The sequence below is a fragment of the Rana temporaria genome, chromosome 9 (genome assembly GCF_905171775.1).
Source record: "Rana temporaria chromosome 9, aRanTem1.1, whole genome shotgun sequence".
Classification (NCBI taxonomy): Eukaryota; Metazoa; Chordata; class Amphibia; order Anura; family Ranidae; genus Rana; species Rana temporaria.
The window spans coordinates 162,196,814-162,214,900 of NC_053497.1; the positions used below are offsets into that span (position 1 = coordinate 162,196,814).

At 43.6% G+C, this 18,087-nt stretch overlaps 1 protein-coding gene across 4 annotated transcripts in view; it reads left to right on the forward strand.

The window, feature by feature from the left end:
* Nucleotides 1–18,087, forward strand: part of RABEPK (Rab9 effector protein with kelch motifs) — a 342,909-nt gene that overhangs the window by 270,145 nt on the left and 54,677 nt on the right. For 3 of the 4 annotated variants that reach the window (XM_040324880.1, XM_040324882.1, XM_040324879.1), the window contains one exon: nucleotides 7,780–7,929. The exons of the other annotated variant lie outside the window; for it this stretch is intronic. In XM_040324880.1, coding sequence (XP_040180814.1) covers nucleotides 7,780–7,929 — 150 coding nt within the window. The remainder of the gene's footprint in view (nucleotides 1–7,779; nucleotides 7,930–18,087) is intronic. 4 annotated transcript variants of the gene reach the window in all.

Below are 18,087 nucleotides of genomic sequence, written 5' to 3' on the forward strand. Positions count from 1 at the left end.
GTTTATTCTTCTATCTTGCTGGAAACAAGTGCAAGCATCAAAACAGCATAAACAAAATCAAACATAAAATAAACCCTGGCCACTTTGGGCGTCTACCTTCCACACAGGAACCTATCTATGGAGTCTAGCACAGCCTACTGCTGGATAGACACTGCTAATCATACAGCAGAAAAACAAAAGTCTTTTTGATTTTTATCACACAGAAAAATCAATAGCACCTCACCTCTTCAGAAGTATTTCAGCTCACTGCAGTCCTTCACTCAGAAAGCCTCAGGATGCAGCAATCAGTAGTAATCCTCTGGATTACTTATAGAGGCCTTAATTGCCTCATTCAGAACAGCTGAAGTTTTTCCAACGCCCTTAAACCTTTTTGACTACTTCTGCAGCCGACACCCGATAATAATTGGTGTATTGTCTAAACAAGGCAGAAATGTATCTCCCGTCTGTGACAACACCCACAGATTTGCCTGACTTCCTGTCACATACCCCCCCCTCTTGTTTCAACCCTAGGGTTGGGACACAGGTTGCCAGGCAGGCATGCACTCGGGACAACCCATCTGCATTCCCCATTTTAGCACCGGGGCGATGCGTTACCACAAAACTTAATTCCTGGAGGGCCAGGAACCACCTATTTATTCTCCTATTGGTCTCTTTGTTTTGTGCCATCCACTTCAATGGGGCATGATCCGTCACCAGTTCAAACTGTCTACCCACGAGGTAGTACCGGAGAGAATCCAAAGCCCATTTCACTGCCAAACACTCTTTTTCAATGGTGGCATAATTCTCCTCATGGGCCTTCAACTTTCGGCTAAGGTACATAACAGGGTTTTCCTCCCCCTTGATAATCTCCTTATTCCACATTTGACGCATCTGTCTGAACCACAAAGTCCCGTGAAATATCAGGTGAATTTAAAACTGGCTGACTACATAAGGCCTGTTTTAAAGCCTGAAAAGCTGTTTCTGCTTCGGGAGTCCATTTGGTCATTACAGACTCCTTCCCTTTGGTCAAATTGGTCAGGGGAGCAGCCTGTCCGGCAAAATGGGGGATAAAGCGGCGATAATAGCCCGCGATCCCCAAAAATGCACAAACCTGTTTCTTGTTGGTGGGACGTGGCCAATCCTGAATAGCCTCAACTTTGTTTATTTGGGGCTTGATTAGACCTCTTCCAATGGTATGCCCCAGATACTTCGCCTCTTCTAGCCCAAGGGTACATTGTTTTGGATTGGCTGTAAACCCAGCTTTCCTGATGGAATCCAACACAGCCTGAACTTTTGGCAAGTGTGATTCCTAATCCTCACTGTGGATGACAACGTCATTGAGGAATGCAGCAACATAGGCTCGATGAGGCCGAAGGGTCTTATCCATGGTGCGTTGAAATGTGGCGGGAGCATTCTGTAACCCAAAAGGCATCCTCCGATATTGGAAAGATCCGTCTGGAGTTACAAATGCTGTTTTTTTCCTGGCCGACTCCGAGAGAGGAATTTGCCAATAACCCTTGGTCAGGTCTAACGTCGTCTTGTACCGGGCAGTGCCTAGGCGATCAATTAGTTCATCTATGCGGGGCATAGGATAGGTGTCAAACTTAGTGATTTTATTCAGGTGGCGAAAGTCATTACAAAACCGCCAACTTCCATCTGGTTTGGGCACTAAGACAATGGGACTGGACCAATCACTATTTGACTCTTCTATCACCCCCAGCTCAAGCATTTTTTTTACTTCCTGGCGAATTGCCTTTCGCCGGGCTTCTGGAATTCTATAAGGCTTCAACTTGACCCCTGGTGTGGTGATAATGTCATGTTCAACTTCGGAGACCCAACCTGGCAGGTCTGAAAACTTCTCCTTATTACGGAGCACAAATTCTTTAACCTCCTGTTGCTGAGTTTTGGATAGAGTCTCCGCTATCCCAACTTCAGGGACAGCCAGGTTAAATGGAGCAGAAAATCGGGTATTCTTAGCGACCAAGGACTCTCTATCCTTCCATGGTTTCAGCAAGTTCACGTGATAGAGCTGCTCAGGTTTTCGTCTTCCCGGTTGGCTAATTTTATAATTCACCACCCCCATTTTCTCCAACACTTCATAGGGACCCTGCCATTTGGCTAGGAATTTACTTTCGACCGTGGGGACCAGCACTCACACCCTATCACCAGGTGCAAAGGAACGGACCTGGGCCCCACGATTGTAAATCCTTTGTTGAGCCAATTGGGCTTGGGCTAAATGTTCTTTCACAATCGGCATCACTTGGGCAATTCTATCTTGCATTTGGGCCACATGTTCAATCACACTTCGATGAGGGGAACTCTCACTCTCCCATGTTTCCCTGGCAATGTCCAGTAGGCCCCAGGGGTGCCTCCCATACAGTAGCTCAAACGGAGAGAACCCTGTGGACGATTGGGGAACCTCTCGTATGGCAAACATTAGATAAGGGAGCAGATAATCCAAATTCTTTCTGTCTTTATCCACCACCTTCCTCAACATTTGTTTAAAGGTTTTATGAAACCTTTTCACTAACCCGTCTGTTTGAGGGTGATATAATGATGTACGTAATTGGGGTACTTTCAGGAGTTTACAAAGTTCTTTGGTCACCCTAGACATAAACGGGGTGCCCATGTCAGTTAGGACTTCCTTAGGAAGACCCACACGGCTTAAAACCTGAAACAACTCTTTGGCAATGGCTTTAGCAGAGGTGTTTCGGAGAGGAATCGCTTCTGGGTAACGGGTGGCATAGTCCATTATTACCAAGATGTGCTGGTGCCCTCTAGTGGACTTCAGTAAGGGGCTAACCAAGTACATGGCGATCCTCTCAAAAGGGACCTCGATAATGGGCAGGGGTACCAATGAACTGCGGAAATGTAGCATGGGTGCAGTAATCTGACACACTGGACAGGAAGAGCAGTACAATTCCACTTCCTTAGTGATCCCAGGCCAATAAAACCTCTGGGTGATCCTCTCCCGGGTTTTTTATGCTCCCAAATGTCCCCCAAGAATGTGCCCATGAGCCACTTCCAAAACCATCTTGCGGTACGGTTTAGGCACTAGCAGTTGCTCAATGGTGTCCTCTATCCTCTGTGACACTCGATATAACAGGTCTCTTTCAATAATGAAATAAGGGAGGGCAACCCTCTCGTCAGGGTTAACTAACTCCCCATCTATCTTCACTACATTCTCCCGGGCTCTTAGCAATGTGGGGTCCCTCAATTGCTCAGTGATAACATTTTCTCTGTGCACATCGAGGTCATCAAACCCTATCGGCCGCTGTTCCTCTTCTGAGGTAGCAGGCTCCTCCCTAGGGACTGGTGTTTCCCCTGCTAAGACTGAGAATGGAAACTCAAGAGAATCCTCACAGTTAGAGGTTTCTGGAGTAGATGGTTCAGACTCAGAAGAAGCCCCTACTGGGGAATCTGGGCAGTCCCAGAGTTCCCAGAATTTTGGGAAATCCCTTCCCACAATGGCGTCATGTGGCAGTTTGGGAACTAAACCCACCTGGTGACACAAGTTACCGAGGGAGGTTTCAAAGGAAACCGTAGTCACCGGATATTCTCAAGTGTCCCCATGTACACAAACTACAGCCATTTTCCTAGGATATAAGGTTTTTCCCACCACTAGATCACTTTTCACTAAGGTGACCAGGCTACCTGAATCCAACAATACCAGAACATTTTTACCATGTAAGCACATTCTATATAAAGGTTTCTCATTTCCCTTTACTGCAGTGCATGCGGTTGCAAAAAGGGACTGTCGTCTCTGTCAGAAAGTCACACTGCATGGGTTCATCACCCGCTGGGCAAACCGCTGCTACATGTCCCTCTTCCCGGCAACAGTAACAAATCAACCTTCTGGTCCTCTCGTGTGGGATGGGTGTTCCAGGCCGCTCTCGCCAAACATTAGCAGTAGTCCCGATAATTCCTCTAGTTGCTCCTTGGTCCCTCTCTCCACCCCCATCCCTTGATGCAGTCTTACCTATAGGTGGGGAGGGTCTGGTCTTGGGGTGAAATGTCTGTGTGTCTCTGGTGGAAGAGGACAAATTCTCTGTTGTTAGGTACATTTCGACCAGGTCTACAAGTTTTTCTGTGGTTTCCGTACCACCATGGTTCACCCATTTCTGCAGGGTGTTAGGAAGAGACCTAAGAAATTTGTCCATGACTACTCGCTCCAAAATTTTTGGTCCGGACAGAGTTTCTGGCTGCAGCCATTTCTTAGCCAAATGAATGAGGTCATACATCTGCGACCGAGGTGGCTTCCTCTGCTGATAACTCCAATTGTGGACCCGCTGAGCACTGACATCCAGGGTTACACCGAAATGTGCCAATATTTCCAATTTTAGCCGATCATAGTTTTTTGCATCTGCAAGCTCCAAATCAAAATATGCCTTTTGGGCTTCTCCAGATAATAGGGGGGCACTAGTCCAGCCCACTGTTCTTTAGGCCAACTCTCTCTTTCCGCTGCTCTCTCAAACGTGATCAGAAACATCTCAGGGTCCTCATCTGCAGTCATCTTTGGCAATAAGTGTCTTACCCGAAAAGTCGGTATGTTACTGGCCTGACTCCCAGCCTCGGTCTGCTGTCTCTGAAGCTGTGTCACGATGACCTCCATTTGCTGCTGGTGTCTCTGTTCCAAGCCTGCAATGCTCTCTTGGTGAACCTTTTGTTGAGCTGCCATGCTCTCTTGGTGAGCCTGTTGTTGAGCTGCGTGAGCCTGTTGTTGAGCTGCAAGGCTCCGCTGCAAACCTGCATTTGTCTGGTGTTGATTTGCATTTGCCTGTTGTTGATTTGCATTTGCTAACTCCAGCTGTTTCAGTATATCCTCCATTTTGGGTTTACTTTAACTGCCCGCATTCTCCACCATGTGTAAGGGGTTTGCTCGGTAGCGGGGGTGTGTGACCCTCTGGATGGGTTCACTACACACGGAACTTATACAGAAAGGCAGTCGAAGACGGTTGAAAACAAAGATTTTTGGTTTATTGTTCTATCTTGCTGGAAACAAGTGCAAGCATCAAAATGCATAAAATAAACCCTGGCCACTTTGGGGGTCTACCTTCCACACAGGAACCTATCTATGGAGTCTAGCACAGCCTACTGCTGGGTAGACACTGCTGATCATACAGCAGAAAAACAAAAGTCTTTTTGATTTTTATCACACAGAAAAATCAATAGCACCTCACCTCTTCAGAAGTATTTCAGCTCACTGCAGTCCTTCACTCAGAAAGCCTCAGGATGCAGCAATCAGTAGTAATCCTCTGGATTACTTATAGAGGCTTTAATTGCCTCATTCTGAACAGCTGAAGTTTTTCCAACGCCCTTAAACCTTTCTGGCTACTTCTGCAGCCGACACCCGATAATAATTGGTGTATTGTCTAAACAAGGCAGAAATGTATCTCCTGTCTGTGACAACACCCACAGATTTACCTGACTTCCTGTCACAATACATATAACCATACTCCATACTATTTGAACATGAATACATAGATGTTAACTTAAAAGGAATCTTGAATTCCTAATTGAACCTCGGACGCAAGCTGAGACTTGATTTACAATTTTTGTCTGGATTTTTTGTCAGGATTCATAGACCTAAACAAAAATATATTAAATATTAACAGAGATATATGCTGGTCTTCTTAGTAATCAAATTTACTTTTTGTAGATTGTACCATCAACAGCCTTGGTTGTAAAGCACCCACAGCACCACTAGCCCATCAGGACCAATATATCACTCACTGGCTGAAGTTCTGTTAAATAGCAATTATGATGCAGCACCTATCCCGTTTCAATTCTATGCATGGTAGGTCCTGCGGAATGTCCTTTGTCAGATTGACATACAGGTGGAGGTGCGGCTTCAGCTTGATTCAGGCTCTTCCTGCCATAGCTCTGACAGTGAGGCTTGGTTATCTCCACTCTTGGGCGCATTTGTGTCCGCACGCCGCTCTTGACGTTACATGTTGAGTGGCGTGGAGGGGATAAATAGTAGGGGTGCGCATCTTCACTGGTCTCACGATTCGTTTCGATTACGATTATCTGGTTAACGATTCGATTTGATTCTGCGATGCATTACGATGCATCACAATTACCGACGAGTTCTCACTTCTGCTTGGGCCACCTAGGCGGCCCTTCCTCCCTGCAATCTTCTGAGACATGTCACCGGTCCAGAAGATTGCCCGGCTATGCAGGATAGCGCAGTGAGACATGCGCACCTGGCTGTGAAGCTGTAAGCTGTCACAGCCGGATGCCCACAGTAGTATTGCCAGCACCGTGGACAGAATGAAGGGTTTGGATGGCCACATCACTGGATTGTGGGACAGATGAGTCCCTTCTGTTTGTTTTACATTTACCGACCCATCTATTCCAGCACTCCGGGCTTCTGGGAGGATAAATGTGGGTATTTCCCTGTAAATACCATTTGAGGTGCTATGAGGCTCCCTTGATGGTGAGCTCACTTGTCAAGACACAGGCTCACTAATAAATATCTGTATGAAGTATATCCATACAATGGTCTGGGTCTGATCGAATGGACAAAATGCGTGTGATTTTAGTGGGGAGTCCGGGGACTGTGAGACCTTGGGATTGAGAGAGCAAGGACCGAGCTGACAGAGGCTATGGCTAGGGGTCTGGGGCCAAGGGGCACCTCAGGGCTGAGCAGAAAATGTACTTTTTTTGTGCTCTAAGAAACACAGATAGTTGAGGAGTAGCACCATGTCTGCCTCTTCCCGCCCGCAGTCGGCAGTCTTCAACTCGCTCCGACCTCAGCAAACGAAAGGCAGGAACTGACTGGAGGGGCCAACAGAGGGAAGAAAGGCTCTAAGAGGAAGAGTGTTTGTGAGTGTTGCCAAGCAGCAGAGAGACAGCTGGGGCGTAGACACCTTCCAGGGGTCTACAGAGTGGGAAAAAAGCATTCAGAGCAGATAAGACAAGTCACTTTGTCCTGAGCCAGGTGCAAACTCCACACACTGACTTGGCTACGTGTTGAAGGACTGTCTGTCTAATTAAGCGGGTGAGAGGGGAGCAATAAATAACCTGGGGTGGGGGCAATTACCCCCCACCCTTGCCCCCCTGTAGCGACACCACTGGCTGCAAGCTACCTAAGTTGTTACGCTGTTGTTGGAGGGCTTGTTAGTGTTTCCTTTGCTGTGGTGCCCAACCTTCAGTTAGACTATTTTTTGAGGTTCCACTTTTCTCAGAGCTAATACTAATCCTGTGTCCCTCAATGAACAATACAGAAAACAGGTTATTTGTACTTAGCATAAAAACCTTTTCTTGGAATTCTTAAGGGACACAGGTTCCACCCCTCTATCTTTTAGAATCCAGTCATACTACTGCTTTTCCATGGAACTAGAGCATGTTGAAAGTGGGAGGGGTTATTTCTGGCTGACTAACAGCTTTGTCTGCCACTGTCCAATCTCTTGTATTAAATAGTATAACCCACCTGTCTCAGAATTAAAGATGCATTTTAGGAATTCAGACACTTTGTAAAAAAAGTGTAGGTACACTATGAGTTAAGTCCAAGGAGGTGCATGACATCTCCTGAATTTAGCCACATTATTTATATCTGACTGTTTTTTTTTGGCTCTGCTGGAGCATACACTGCCAGTGCCTACCCCTCCCCTCCGCTGCCCATTCAGCGAAGCCTTTGTGAATGAGTTCTGAAATATTTTTAAGGATACACAGACAGCAATAAATAAAAATTGAACATTTTGGCTAGAGATTAACTTTATTTTCTATGACCTGCTACAGCTTTGGTATTCATGCTTTTCACATAATAATATGTTTTTATGTCAATATTTTTTATAGCTAATTTGACATGGACAATGCCTAACACATCTGGTGTTCCACCAAAGCCACGTCATGGTCACATCATGGTCGCTGTAGGATCGAAGCTCTTTGTTCATGCTGGGATGGCAGGCAAAACCTTTTATGAAGATTTGTTTTGCATTGACACAGGTAAACAGATTTTCAGATTTTAATGCATTTTATTAACTACTTAAGGACCCCCCACTGTATATATACGTCCTCTTTTTAAACATGGATATCTCAGTAACAGCAGCTGCTGCCACAACTGAGATATCCATGTTTTCAGCGGGCGGCCGTGTAAACGATAACGGCGGTCTCCGCGGCGGATTCGCCGCGCGATCGCCGTTATCGGTGGCGGGAGAGGGGCCCCCCCCCTCCCGCCGCTTTTCCGCGCCCTCCGCCGCTTACCGGAGCCGTCGGTAGCGGCGGAGGAGATCCGATGCTGCCGCCTGGAGAGTGAGGACTTGAGTGAGAGCAAGATGGCCCCCACCCGTCCTCATAGCTCTGCTGGGCGGAAGTGACGTCAAAACGTCAGTCCCGCCCAGCCTCTTAAAGAGACAATTTTTTTTCTGTCATTTTTTTAAATGACAAATTTTCCTTTTTTTTTTTTTTTTTTTTTGCATTTAAGCCTAAATATGAGATCTGAGGTCTTTTTGACCCCAGATCTCATATTTAAGAGGACCTGTCATGCTTTTTTCTATTACAAGGGATGTTTACATTCCTTGTAATAGGAATAAAAGTGATAATTTTTTATTTTTTTTATATTTTAGTGTAAAAAATAATAAAATCAATAAAATTAAATAAGAAAACAAAAAAAAATTTTTTTTAAAGCGCCCCGTCCTGACGAGCTCGCGCGCAGAAGCGAACGCATACGCGAGTAGCGCCCGCATATGAAAACGGTGTTCAAATCACACAAGTGAGGTATCGCCGCGATCGTTAGAGCGAGAGCAATAATTATAGCCCTAGAGCTACTCTGTAGCTCAAAAAATGCAACTTATAGAATTTTTTAAACGTCGCCTATCTAGATTTTTAAGGGTAAAAGTTTGACGCCATGCCACGAGCGGGCGCAATTTTAAAGCGTGACATGTTGGGTATCATTTTACTCGGCGTAACATTATCTTTCACAATATATAAAAAAATTGGGCCAAATTTATTGTTGTCTTATTTTTTAATTCAAAAAAGTGAATTTTTTCCAAAAAAAGTGCGCTTGTAAGACTGCTGCGCAAATACGGTGTGACAAAAAGTATTGCGATGACCGCCATTTTATTCTCTAGGGTGTTAGAAAAAAATATATATATAATGTTTGGGGGTTTTAAGTAATTTTCTAGCAGAAAAAACTGTTTTAGTCTTGCAAACACCAAATCTGAAAAACACCTGAGGTCTTTAAGTGGTTAAAGAGGATCTATGGTCATTTAAAAAAAAAAGAAGTCAGCAGCTACAAATACTGTGATTACCATAATAACTGTAAATTATTAAAAATAAAGAGACAACAGTCCAGGGATCCAGCGCTGTCCTCACCCAGGCCGGTTCTTTATCAGTCTTCGGGTCCCTGACACCACCATCTTTAGCTGGCTGTGACTCACAGCTGGCTCCCCGCCACAAAATAACAAGGTGTGCTGCACTTTCTGAATGGTCCTGCAACCTCATTGGACATGTGATCTGTCCCAGAAGGTTGCGGACAGGGGGGGAGGGAGGGACTGGGGTGAACTTCTGCTTGCCTAGGTATTAGTGGCAGATGAGGGAGGAGGTTCAGTGGAACTTCTGATTTTAGGTGAAATTCAGCTTTAGGGTCCTGCAATGAGTATCTTTCATGTGTCTCCTGAATGCATTTATTTTATTGATTGACCACTAGTAATTTCTGCCTCTTAGTGGATTCTCTACATACAGTGAGGAAAATAAGTATTTGAACACCCTGCTATTTTGCAAGTTCTCCCACTTGGAAATCATGGAGGGGTCTGAAATTGTCATCGTAGGTGCATGTCCACTGTGAGAGACATAATCAAAAAAAAAAATTCCAGAAATCACAATTTATGATTTTTTAACTATTTATTTGTATGATACAGCTGCAAATAAGTATTTGAACACCTGTCTATCAGCTAGAATTCTGACCCTCAAAGACCTGTTAGTCTGCCTTTAAAATGTCCACCTCCACTCCATTTATTATCCTAAATTAGATGCACCTGTTTGAGGTCATTAGCTGCATAAAGACACCTGTCCACCCCATACAATCAGTAAGAATCCAACTACTAACATGGCCAAGACCAAAGAGCTGTCCAAAGACACTAGAGACAAAATTGTACACCTCCACAAGGCTGGAAAGGGCTACGGGGAAATTGCCAAGCAGCTTGGTGGAAAAAGGTCCACTGTTGGAGCAATCATTAGAAAATGGAAGAAGCTAAACATGACTGTCAATCTCCCTCGGACTGGGGCTCCATGCAAAATCTCACCTCGTGGGGTCTCAATGATCCTAAGAAAGGTGAGAAATCAGCCCAGGACTACACTGGAGGAGCTGGTCAATGACCTGAAAAGAGCTGGGACCACCGTTTCCAAGGTTACTGTTGGTAATACACTAAGACGTCATGGTTTGAAATCATGCATGGCACGGAAGGTTCCCCTGCTTAAACCAGCACATGTCAAGGCCCGTCTTTAGTTTGCCAATGACCATTTGGATGATCCAGAGGAGTCATGGGAGAAAGTCATGTGGTCAGATGAGACCAAAATAGAACTTTTTGGTCATAATTCCACTAACCGTGTTTGGAGGAAGAAGAATGATGAGTACCATCCCAAGAACACCATCCCTACTGTGAAGCATGGGGGTGGTAGCATCATGCTTTGGGGGTGTTTTTCTGCACATGGGACAGGGCGACTGCACTGTATTAAGGAGAGGATGACCGGGGCCATGTATTGCAAGATTTTGGGCAACAACCTCCTTCCCTCAGTTAGAGCTTTGAAGATGGGTCGAGGCTGGGTCTTCCAACATGACAATGACCCGAAGCACACAGCCAGGATAACCAAGGAGTGGCTCTGTAAGAAGCATATCAAGGTTCTGGCGTGGCCTAGCCAGTCTCCAGACCTAAACCCAATAGAGAATCTTTGGAGGGAGCTCAAACTCTGTGTTTCTCAGCGACAGCCCAGAAACCTGACTGATCTAGAGAAGATCTGTGTGGAGGAGTGGGCCAAAATCCCTCCTCCAGTGTGTGCAAACTTGGTGAAAAACTACAAGAAACGTTTGACCTCTGTAATTGCAAACAAAGGCTACTGTACCAAATATTAACATTGATTTTCTCAGGTGTTCAAATACTTATTTGCAGCTGTATCATACAAATAAATAGTTAAAAAAATCATACATTGTGATTTCTGGATTTTTTTTTTTGATTATGTCTCTCACAGTGGACATGCACCTACGATGACAATTTCAGACCCCTCCATGATTTCCAAGTGGGAGAACTTGCAAAATAGCAGGGTGTTCAAATACTTATTTTCCTCACTGTATATACATGCGTGTATGGAGAATTCAGTATAGGATAAAAAACTGAGCTTAGTATTTCTTTCAGCTCTGCTAGGTTCTAGAGATGCAAAGACCCTGCCTTAAAAATTGTTCGTTTTTTTGTTTGGTCTTTTGTTTTTGTTTTTTTATGCAGTCTTTATTTAGAAAGGGGTTTTTACAAAAGAAATACAGAACAACACAGACAGAATTTTAAGATATATGTACAGTAGGGATCGAAAGTTTGGGCACCCCAGGTAAAAATTTGTATTAATGTGCATAACGAAGCCAAGGAAAGATGGAAAAATCTCCAAAAGGCATCAAATTACAGATTAGACATTCTTATAATATGTCAAAAAAAGTTAGATTTTATTTCCATCATTTACACTTTCAAAACTACAGAAAACAAAAAAATGGCGTCTGCAAAAGTTTGGGCACCCTGCAGAGTTAATATCTTGTACTGCCCCCTTTGGCAAGTATCACAGCTTGTAAACGCTTTTTGTAGCCAGCCAAGAGTCTTTCAATTCTTGTTTGAGGTATCTTTGCCCATTCTTCCTTACAAAAGTCTTCCAGTTCTTTGAGATTTCTGGGCTGTCTGTCACGCACTGCCTTTTTAAGGTCTATCCATAGATTTTCAATTATGTTGAGGTCAGGAGATTGTGAAGGCCATGGCAAAACCTTCAGTTTACGCCTCTTGATGTAATCCCCCGTGGATTTTGAGGTGTGTTTAGGATCATTATCCATTTGTATAAGCCATCCTCTCTTTAACTTCAGCTTTTTCACAGATGGCATCAAGTTACCATCCAAAATTTGCTGAAATCTTATTGAATCAATTTTTCCTTCTACTCGTGAAATGTTCCCTGTGCCACTGGCTGCAATACAACCCCAAAGCGTGATTGATCCACCCCCATGCTTAACAGTTAGACAGAGGTTCTTTTCATTAAATTCTGTGCCCTTTCTTCTCCAAACGTACCTTTTCTCATTCCGGCCAAAAAGTTATATTTTAACCTCATCGGTCCACAGAACTTGTTTCCAAAATGCATCAGGCTTGTCTATATGTTCATTTGCAAAGTTCAAATGCTGATTTTTGTGGTGAGGACGTAGAAGAGGTTTTCTTCTGATGATTCTTCCATGAAGACCATATTTGTACAAGTATCTCTTTATAGTGGAATAGTGTACCACAACTCCAATGTCTGCCAGATCTTTCTGGAGGGATCGTGCAGTCAAACGTGGGTTTTGAATTGCTTTTCTCACAATCCTGCGAGCTGTTCTGTCTGATATTTTTCTTGGTCTTCCAGATCTTGCTTTAACTTCCACTGTTCCTGATGACTGCCATTTCTTAATTTCATTCCGAACAGAGGATATTGAAAAACGCTTTGCTATCTTCTTATAGCCTTCTCCAGCTTTGTGAGCGTCAACTATTTTCAGTTTCAGTTTTCTAGACAACTGCTTAGAAGAACCCATGGTGCTGATTGTTGGGGCAAGGTCAGATGAGTCTGGGCATTTAAAACCTTTGAGATTGACATCACCTGGTCTTCACAGATGATGATTGAGAACAATCCGTGACACTGGCAGGTCTCAGCTTTGCAAAGGGGGCAGTGCATGCTATAAATTCTGCAGGGTGCCCAAACTTTTGCAGACACCATTTTTTGGTTTTCTGTAATTTTGAAAGTGTAAATGATGGAAATAAAATCTAACTTTTTTGACATATTATAAGAATGTCTAATCTGTAATTTGATGCCTTTTGGAGATTCTTCCATCTTTCCTTGGCTTTGTTATGCACATTAATACATTGTTTTACCTGGGGTGCCCAAACTTTTGATCCCCACTGTATACAGCACATCAAGGTTATCACAAAAAACAACCTTGTATATAACATAGGGGATCTGTGCCATGATGGCATACTTCCCAGGCCCCCTAGTGGGATGCATAGGAACGAATGCTTGACTAGAGTTTGAATCAACCACAGGCGTGTACGTCTTTGGAAAGGACATGTTGTAACCAGAAACAACATAATCAATGTCCATAGGGCGACTCCCAATGGACAAAACCAGTATAATATAACCTAAGTATACAGTGCATCTGGAAAGTATTTGCAGTGCTTCACTTTTTCCACATTTTTGTTACAGCCTTATTCCAAAATTGATTAAATTCATTATCTTCCTCAAAATTCTACAAACAATACCCCATAACGACAATGTAAAAATCTTTGCAAATTACATGTACATAAGTATTCATAGCCTTTGCCTACGGCGCATGTGCAAGTCACGCTGCGCCGTCCTCACTGGTCCCCGTTGTGCTCTGGGAGCCGGGTGTTTCCCAGAACACAACGGGCGGGTGCGGGAAGTGACGAATTACCCGCAGAAAACCTGCAGGAGGACTTCCGGAAGTGTGTGCAAATACCTGTCTTAGACGGGTATCTGCACCCCCCTCCCCCTAAAAGGTGTCAAATGTGACACAGGAGGGGGGAGGGTTCCGATGAGTGGAAGTTCCACTTTAGGGTGGAGCTCCGCTTTAATGAATTAAAAAAAAATTAACCAGTAAAGTTAGCCCAATTTTTTTTGTATAATGTGAAAAATTTTACGCTGCGAGAATCGTAAGAGAATCGTGATCTTAATTCTAAGCAAAAAAATTGTTTTTCTCATTTTGGCCAGAATCGTGCAGCTCTACCATAACTACAAAGTTATCCTTATAGAACTTCTGGTCCTTTCCATCTACTAGATTCTTATTGTAGTCTTCCAAATGTTGTACTCATTTCTGTTCTTTCTTTTTGAACTCTATATTTTGGAGAAATTTATTACCATTGGCTCATAGAGTCTCAATCTCATTGTCTATATCTGCTAGATCTCTCTTATTATTACCCCTTAGCATCTCCATCAGTTTTGCAGAACATTGAGTCAATGCCACCCAAAAGTTTGACTTTCTCTATATTAATGTTTTAAGTTTGAGGAAATGGACATCAAGTCCTAACTCTGTTTGTGATTGCTGGGTACAAAGCTGTGTATGTCCAAACGTATGGACTAGTACAGATCTATAACACTCAAATAGTTAAAGCCTCATAATAGAACCAGTCTTCAGTTAGTAGGGGTTTGCACCCCAATTAGCAGCATACATATAAGATTATTTGACCAGTTCTAGTGAAAACAGGTCACATCCACATCCTTATTTTAAGTATAAGTTCAGGAAAATGGCAGAAGGGTACTCTCCCACGTCACGTCCTTTAACCTCTTGACCACCGCCCCATGTCAAAAAGACGTCCTCCTTTTTAAAGTTGAATATCTTGGTAACGGCAGCAGCTGCTGCCACAACCGAGATATTCATCTTTTCAGGGGGCGGTGGTGTACACGATAACGGCGGTCTCCACGGCGGATTCGCCGCGAGATCGCCGTTATCGGTGGCGGGAGAGGGGCCCCCCCCCTCCCGCCGCTCTCCCGCGCCCTCCGCCGCTTACCGGAGCCGTCGGTAGCGGCGGAGGGGATCCGATGTGTCCGGCAGCTGAGCGGGGACGGGACTGAAGGAGAAATCTCCTTCACCCGTCCTCCTAGCTCTGCTGGGCGGAAGTGACGTCAAAACGTCAGTCCCGCCCAGCCTCTTAAAGAAACATTTTTTTTTTTGTCATTTGAAAAAATGACATTTTTTTTTTTTAATTTTTTTTTTTGCATTTAAGTCTAATTATGAGATCTGAGGTCTTTTTGACCCCAGATCTCATATTTAAGAGGACCTGTCATGCTTTTTTCTATTACAAGGGATGTTTACATTCCTTGTAATAGGAATAAAAGTGATCAATTTTTTTTTTTTTTTTTTTTCAGTGTAAAAAATTATAAAACTAAATAAAAATAAATAAGAAAACCAAAAAAATTTTTTTTAAAGCGCCCCGTCCCGACGAGCTCGCGCGCAGAAGCAAACGCATACGCGAGTAGCGCCCGCATATGAAAACGGTATTCAAACCACACAAGTGAGGTATCGCCGCGATCGTTAGAGTGAGAGCAATAATTCTAGCCCTAGACCTACTCTGCAACTCAAAAAATGCAACCTGTAGAATTTTTTAAACGTCGCCTATCGAGATTTTTAAGGGTAAAAGTTTGACGCCATGACACGAGCGGGCGCAATTTTTAAGCGTGACATGTTGGGTATCATTTTACTCGGCGTAACATTATCTTTCACAATATATAAAAAAATTGGGCAAAATGTATTGTTGTCTTATTTTTTAATTCAAAAAAGTGATTTTTATCCAAAAAAAGTGCGCTTGTAAGACCGCTGCGCAAATACGGTGTGACAAAAAGTATTGCAATGACTGCCATTTTATTCCCTAGGATGTCTGCTAAAAAAAAATATATAATGTTTGGGGGTTCTGATTAATTTTCTAGCAAAAAAATTGTGATTTTCACATGAAGGAGAGAAGTGCCAGAATTTACCTGGTGGGCAAGTGGTTAAAGTCTTAAAGCATGTGACATTGTAAATCTTTCAGAGGCATTCTCCAGTGCTGGTATCTTTTGGGTGAACCTCAGGCTAAGATCACTTTAGTGGTTACATTCTTTTTGTGGGGAGGCTCTTGGGATGCTCCAAGAAACCCTTGGGATCCTTTCAGACACAATGCAAAACTCTCATTTCTCTGTTGCAGACCACTGTCTCTTTTTAAAGCGCCAGTCACAATCCGCCAAAATCAAAGAACCGTGAAAGGCATTACTCCTACCCTCCCATCTGGGACAGCACCTAACTGGCTATTTCAACCGAAGTTGCCCAAACACCCTAATGGGTCCACTTTTGCTAGTGCTTATCAATGCCCCTTTTGATATAATATTATAAATCCAACTGTGACATAAATGTAAGTATAGTGTTTTGCCTTAACGAGATGTGACGTGATCTGTAGAAGTAGTGTAATTGTAGATGGAGTTTAATTCTGGGTTATCAACAATATAGTATGCAATCAGTAATGCACATATGTTCTTTCATTAGCATTTGAAAAGGACAGGACCAGTTTCTAGGCCAGCGTTGACACCTAGATGCCAATAAAAGTTCCCATATGAGTAAACATAGATTGCCACCTTTGTGAAGCCTTCAAAGGGAGTCCCAGCCAGAGTGGCTACCAGGACCCACTGGGGGCACTCACAATGCCCCGGCCGGTCTGCAAACTTTGATTTATATCATCAGATCTGAAGAACCTATTTTATGTCTTAAAAGCTAAAATATTAGCAGCAGCGAGATGAAAATAATTCCTTTTGACCGTACACATGTTGGGCTACAGGTACATGTCAATCTGTATTTGTAGCGTGTGTAGAATCCTAAAAAAAATACACAAAACCATGATATGGCGCCTGATTGCAATCAAGCAGTGATTGGTACTGTTGCGATCGGACTGATGTGCTGGTTTCCGTAATCCTATCCATGACCCAGCAATCAGCGCCATTCTGGGCCAATTTGAATCTGGTAATTTCAGAACACAAAACATCTTGTGGGCTGAGACAGGAACACCCCCCTGGGTTGATTGGCCAAGGGCTAAAGCCTAGCCCACATCCATATTTCTTTTTTTTCTAATCAGATACTTTTTTATTGAGTTTCCAACATACAAAACACATACTTTTTTTTTCCTTTTTTAAAATACATTACAAAACATTACAGGATACATTTCACCACAGGAGATTTCACATATCTCTCAAAGCATACGTGTACGCATAGCACCTCTATATTCTTCAGCTCTATCTTAGGAGTATTATATCAAGACAACCTTATGTATACCTTTCGTATATACTTCGTTTCTTTCCTATTCCCCCTCTCCTTTTCCTTTTTTTCTTTCTTTCCTTCTCCTTCCCTCTTCTTCCTTCCCCCTCCTTCCTTCCCTATCTCCTCCCACTATCCCAAGACAAAAATATATCACCCTCCCTTCTCACCTGTTCATTCTACTCCCTCCCGCTGGCCACTACGTCTCTGTCCCCAAGAATTCTACTTTGCATCAACCGCCAGCCAGGGGCCCCATATATTCTCAAATTTCCCCAGGTTGCCCCGGTGCTTAAATGTAAGTTGTTCCCTAACGAGTGAGTCCTTTACCGCTATTATCCACTCTGTATGTGTGGGGGCCATTACAGAAAGCCATTTCCTAGCAATAAGTTTCCTGGCCAAAAATAGGGTCCTTTTCTTCGTCTAACCACCCCAACACACAAAGTTTAGGGTCCATAGGCAGTTGAAGATTCCATATACTATTAACAGTGGCCATCACCACCCCCCAATAGTGCTGAAGCTTCGGACACCTCCAAAGCATGTGCACAAGAGTCCCGTTGTCTACTAGACAGCGGGGACAAAATGGATCATCCCTTCTGCGCCATTTATACAATTTTTCAGGTGTACGGTATGTACGATGTATAATAAAGAGCTGAGTGAGCTGCTGCGTTGACGACAATGTTACCTTAAGAACATTACCTAGTATTGTATTCCATTCATCATCAGCAATATGTCCTATGTCGTCCCCCCAGCCAGCTCTACACTTCAAAGTCATTGCTGTAGAGACGTGGCCCAGGAGTGCGCTATACAGGGACAAAATTTGTCCTTTCCTAGAGGGTGCCATAGTTAACTTCATAAGCGTTACTGGTGTAGTAAGCTCCCATATAGATGTTGAGGCCTGCGCCGAGATAGCGCGTCGGAGTTGTAAGTATTGAAAAAAAAGCGTATTGGGCAAATCAAATTCTGTACGTAGGGACTGGAAATCCCTAAATACTCCTCCATCATATAATTGTGTAATATAATTTACTCCCCATCTCTCCCAGTTAATACAATTTTGTAGTTTGTTAAGCTCCGGGTAGTTGCTGTTCCTCCATATATGTGACCAACTA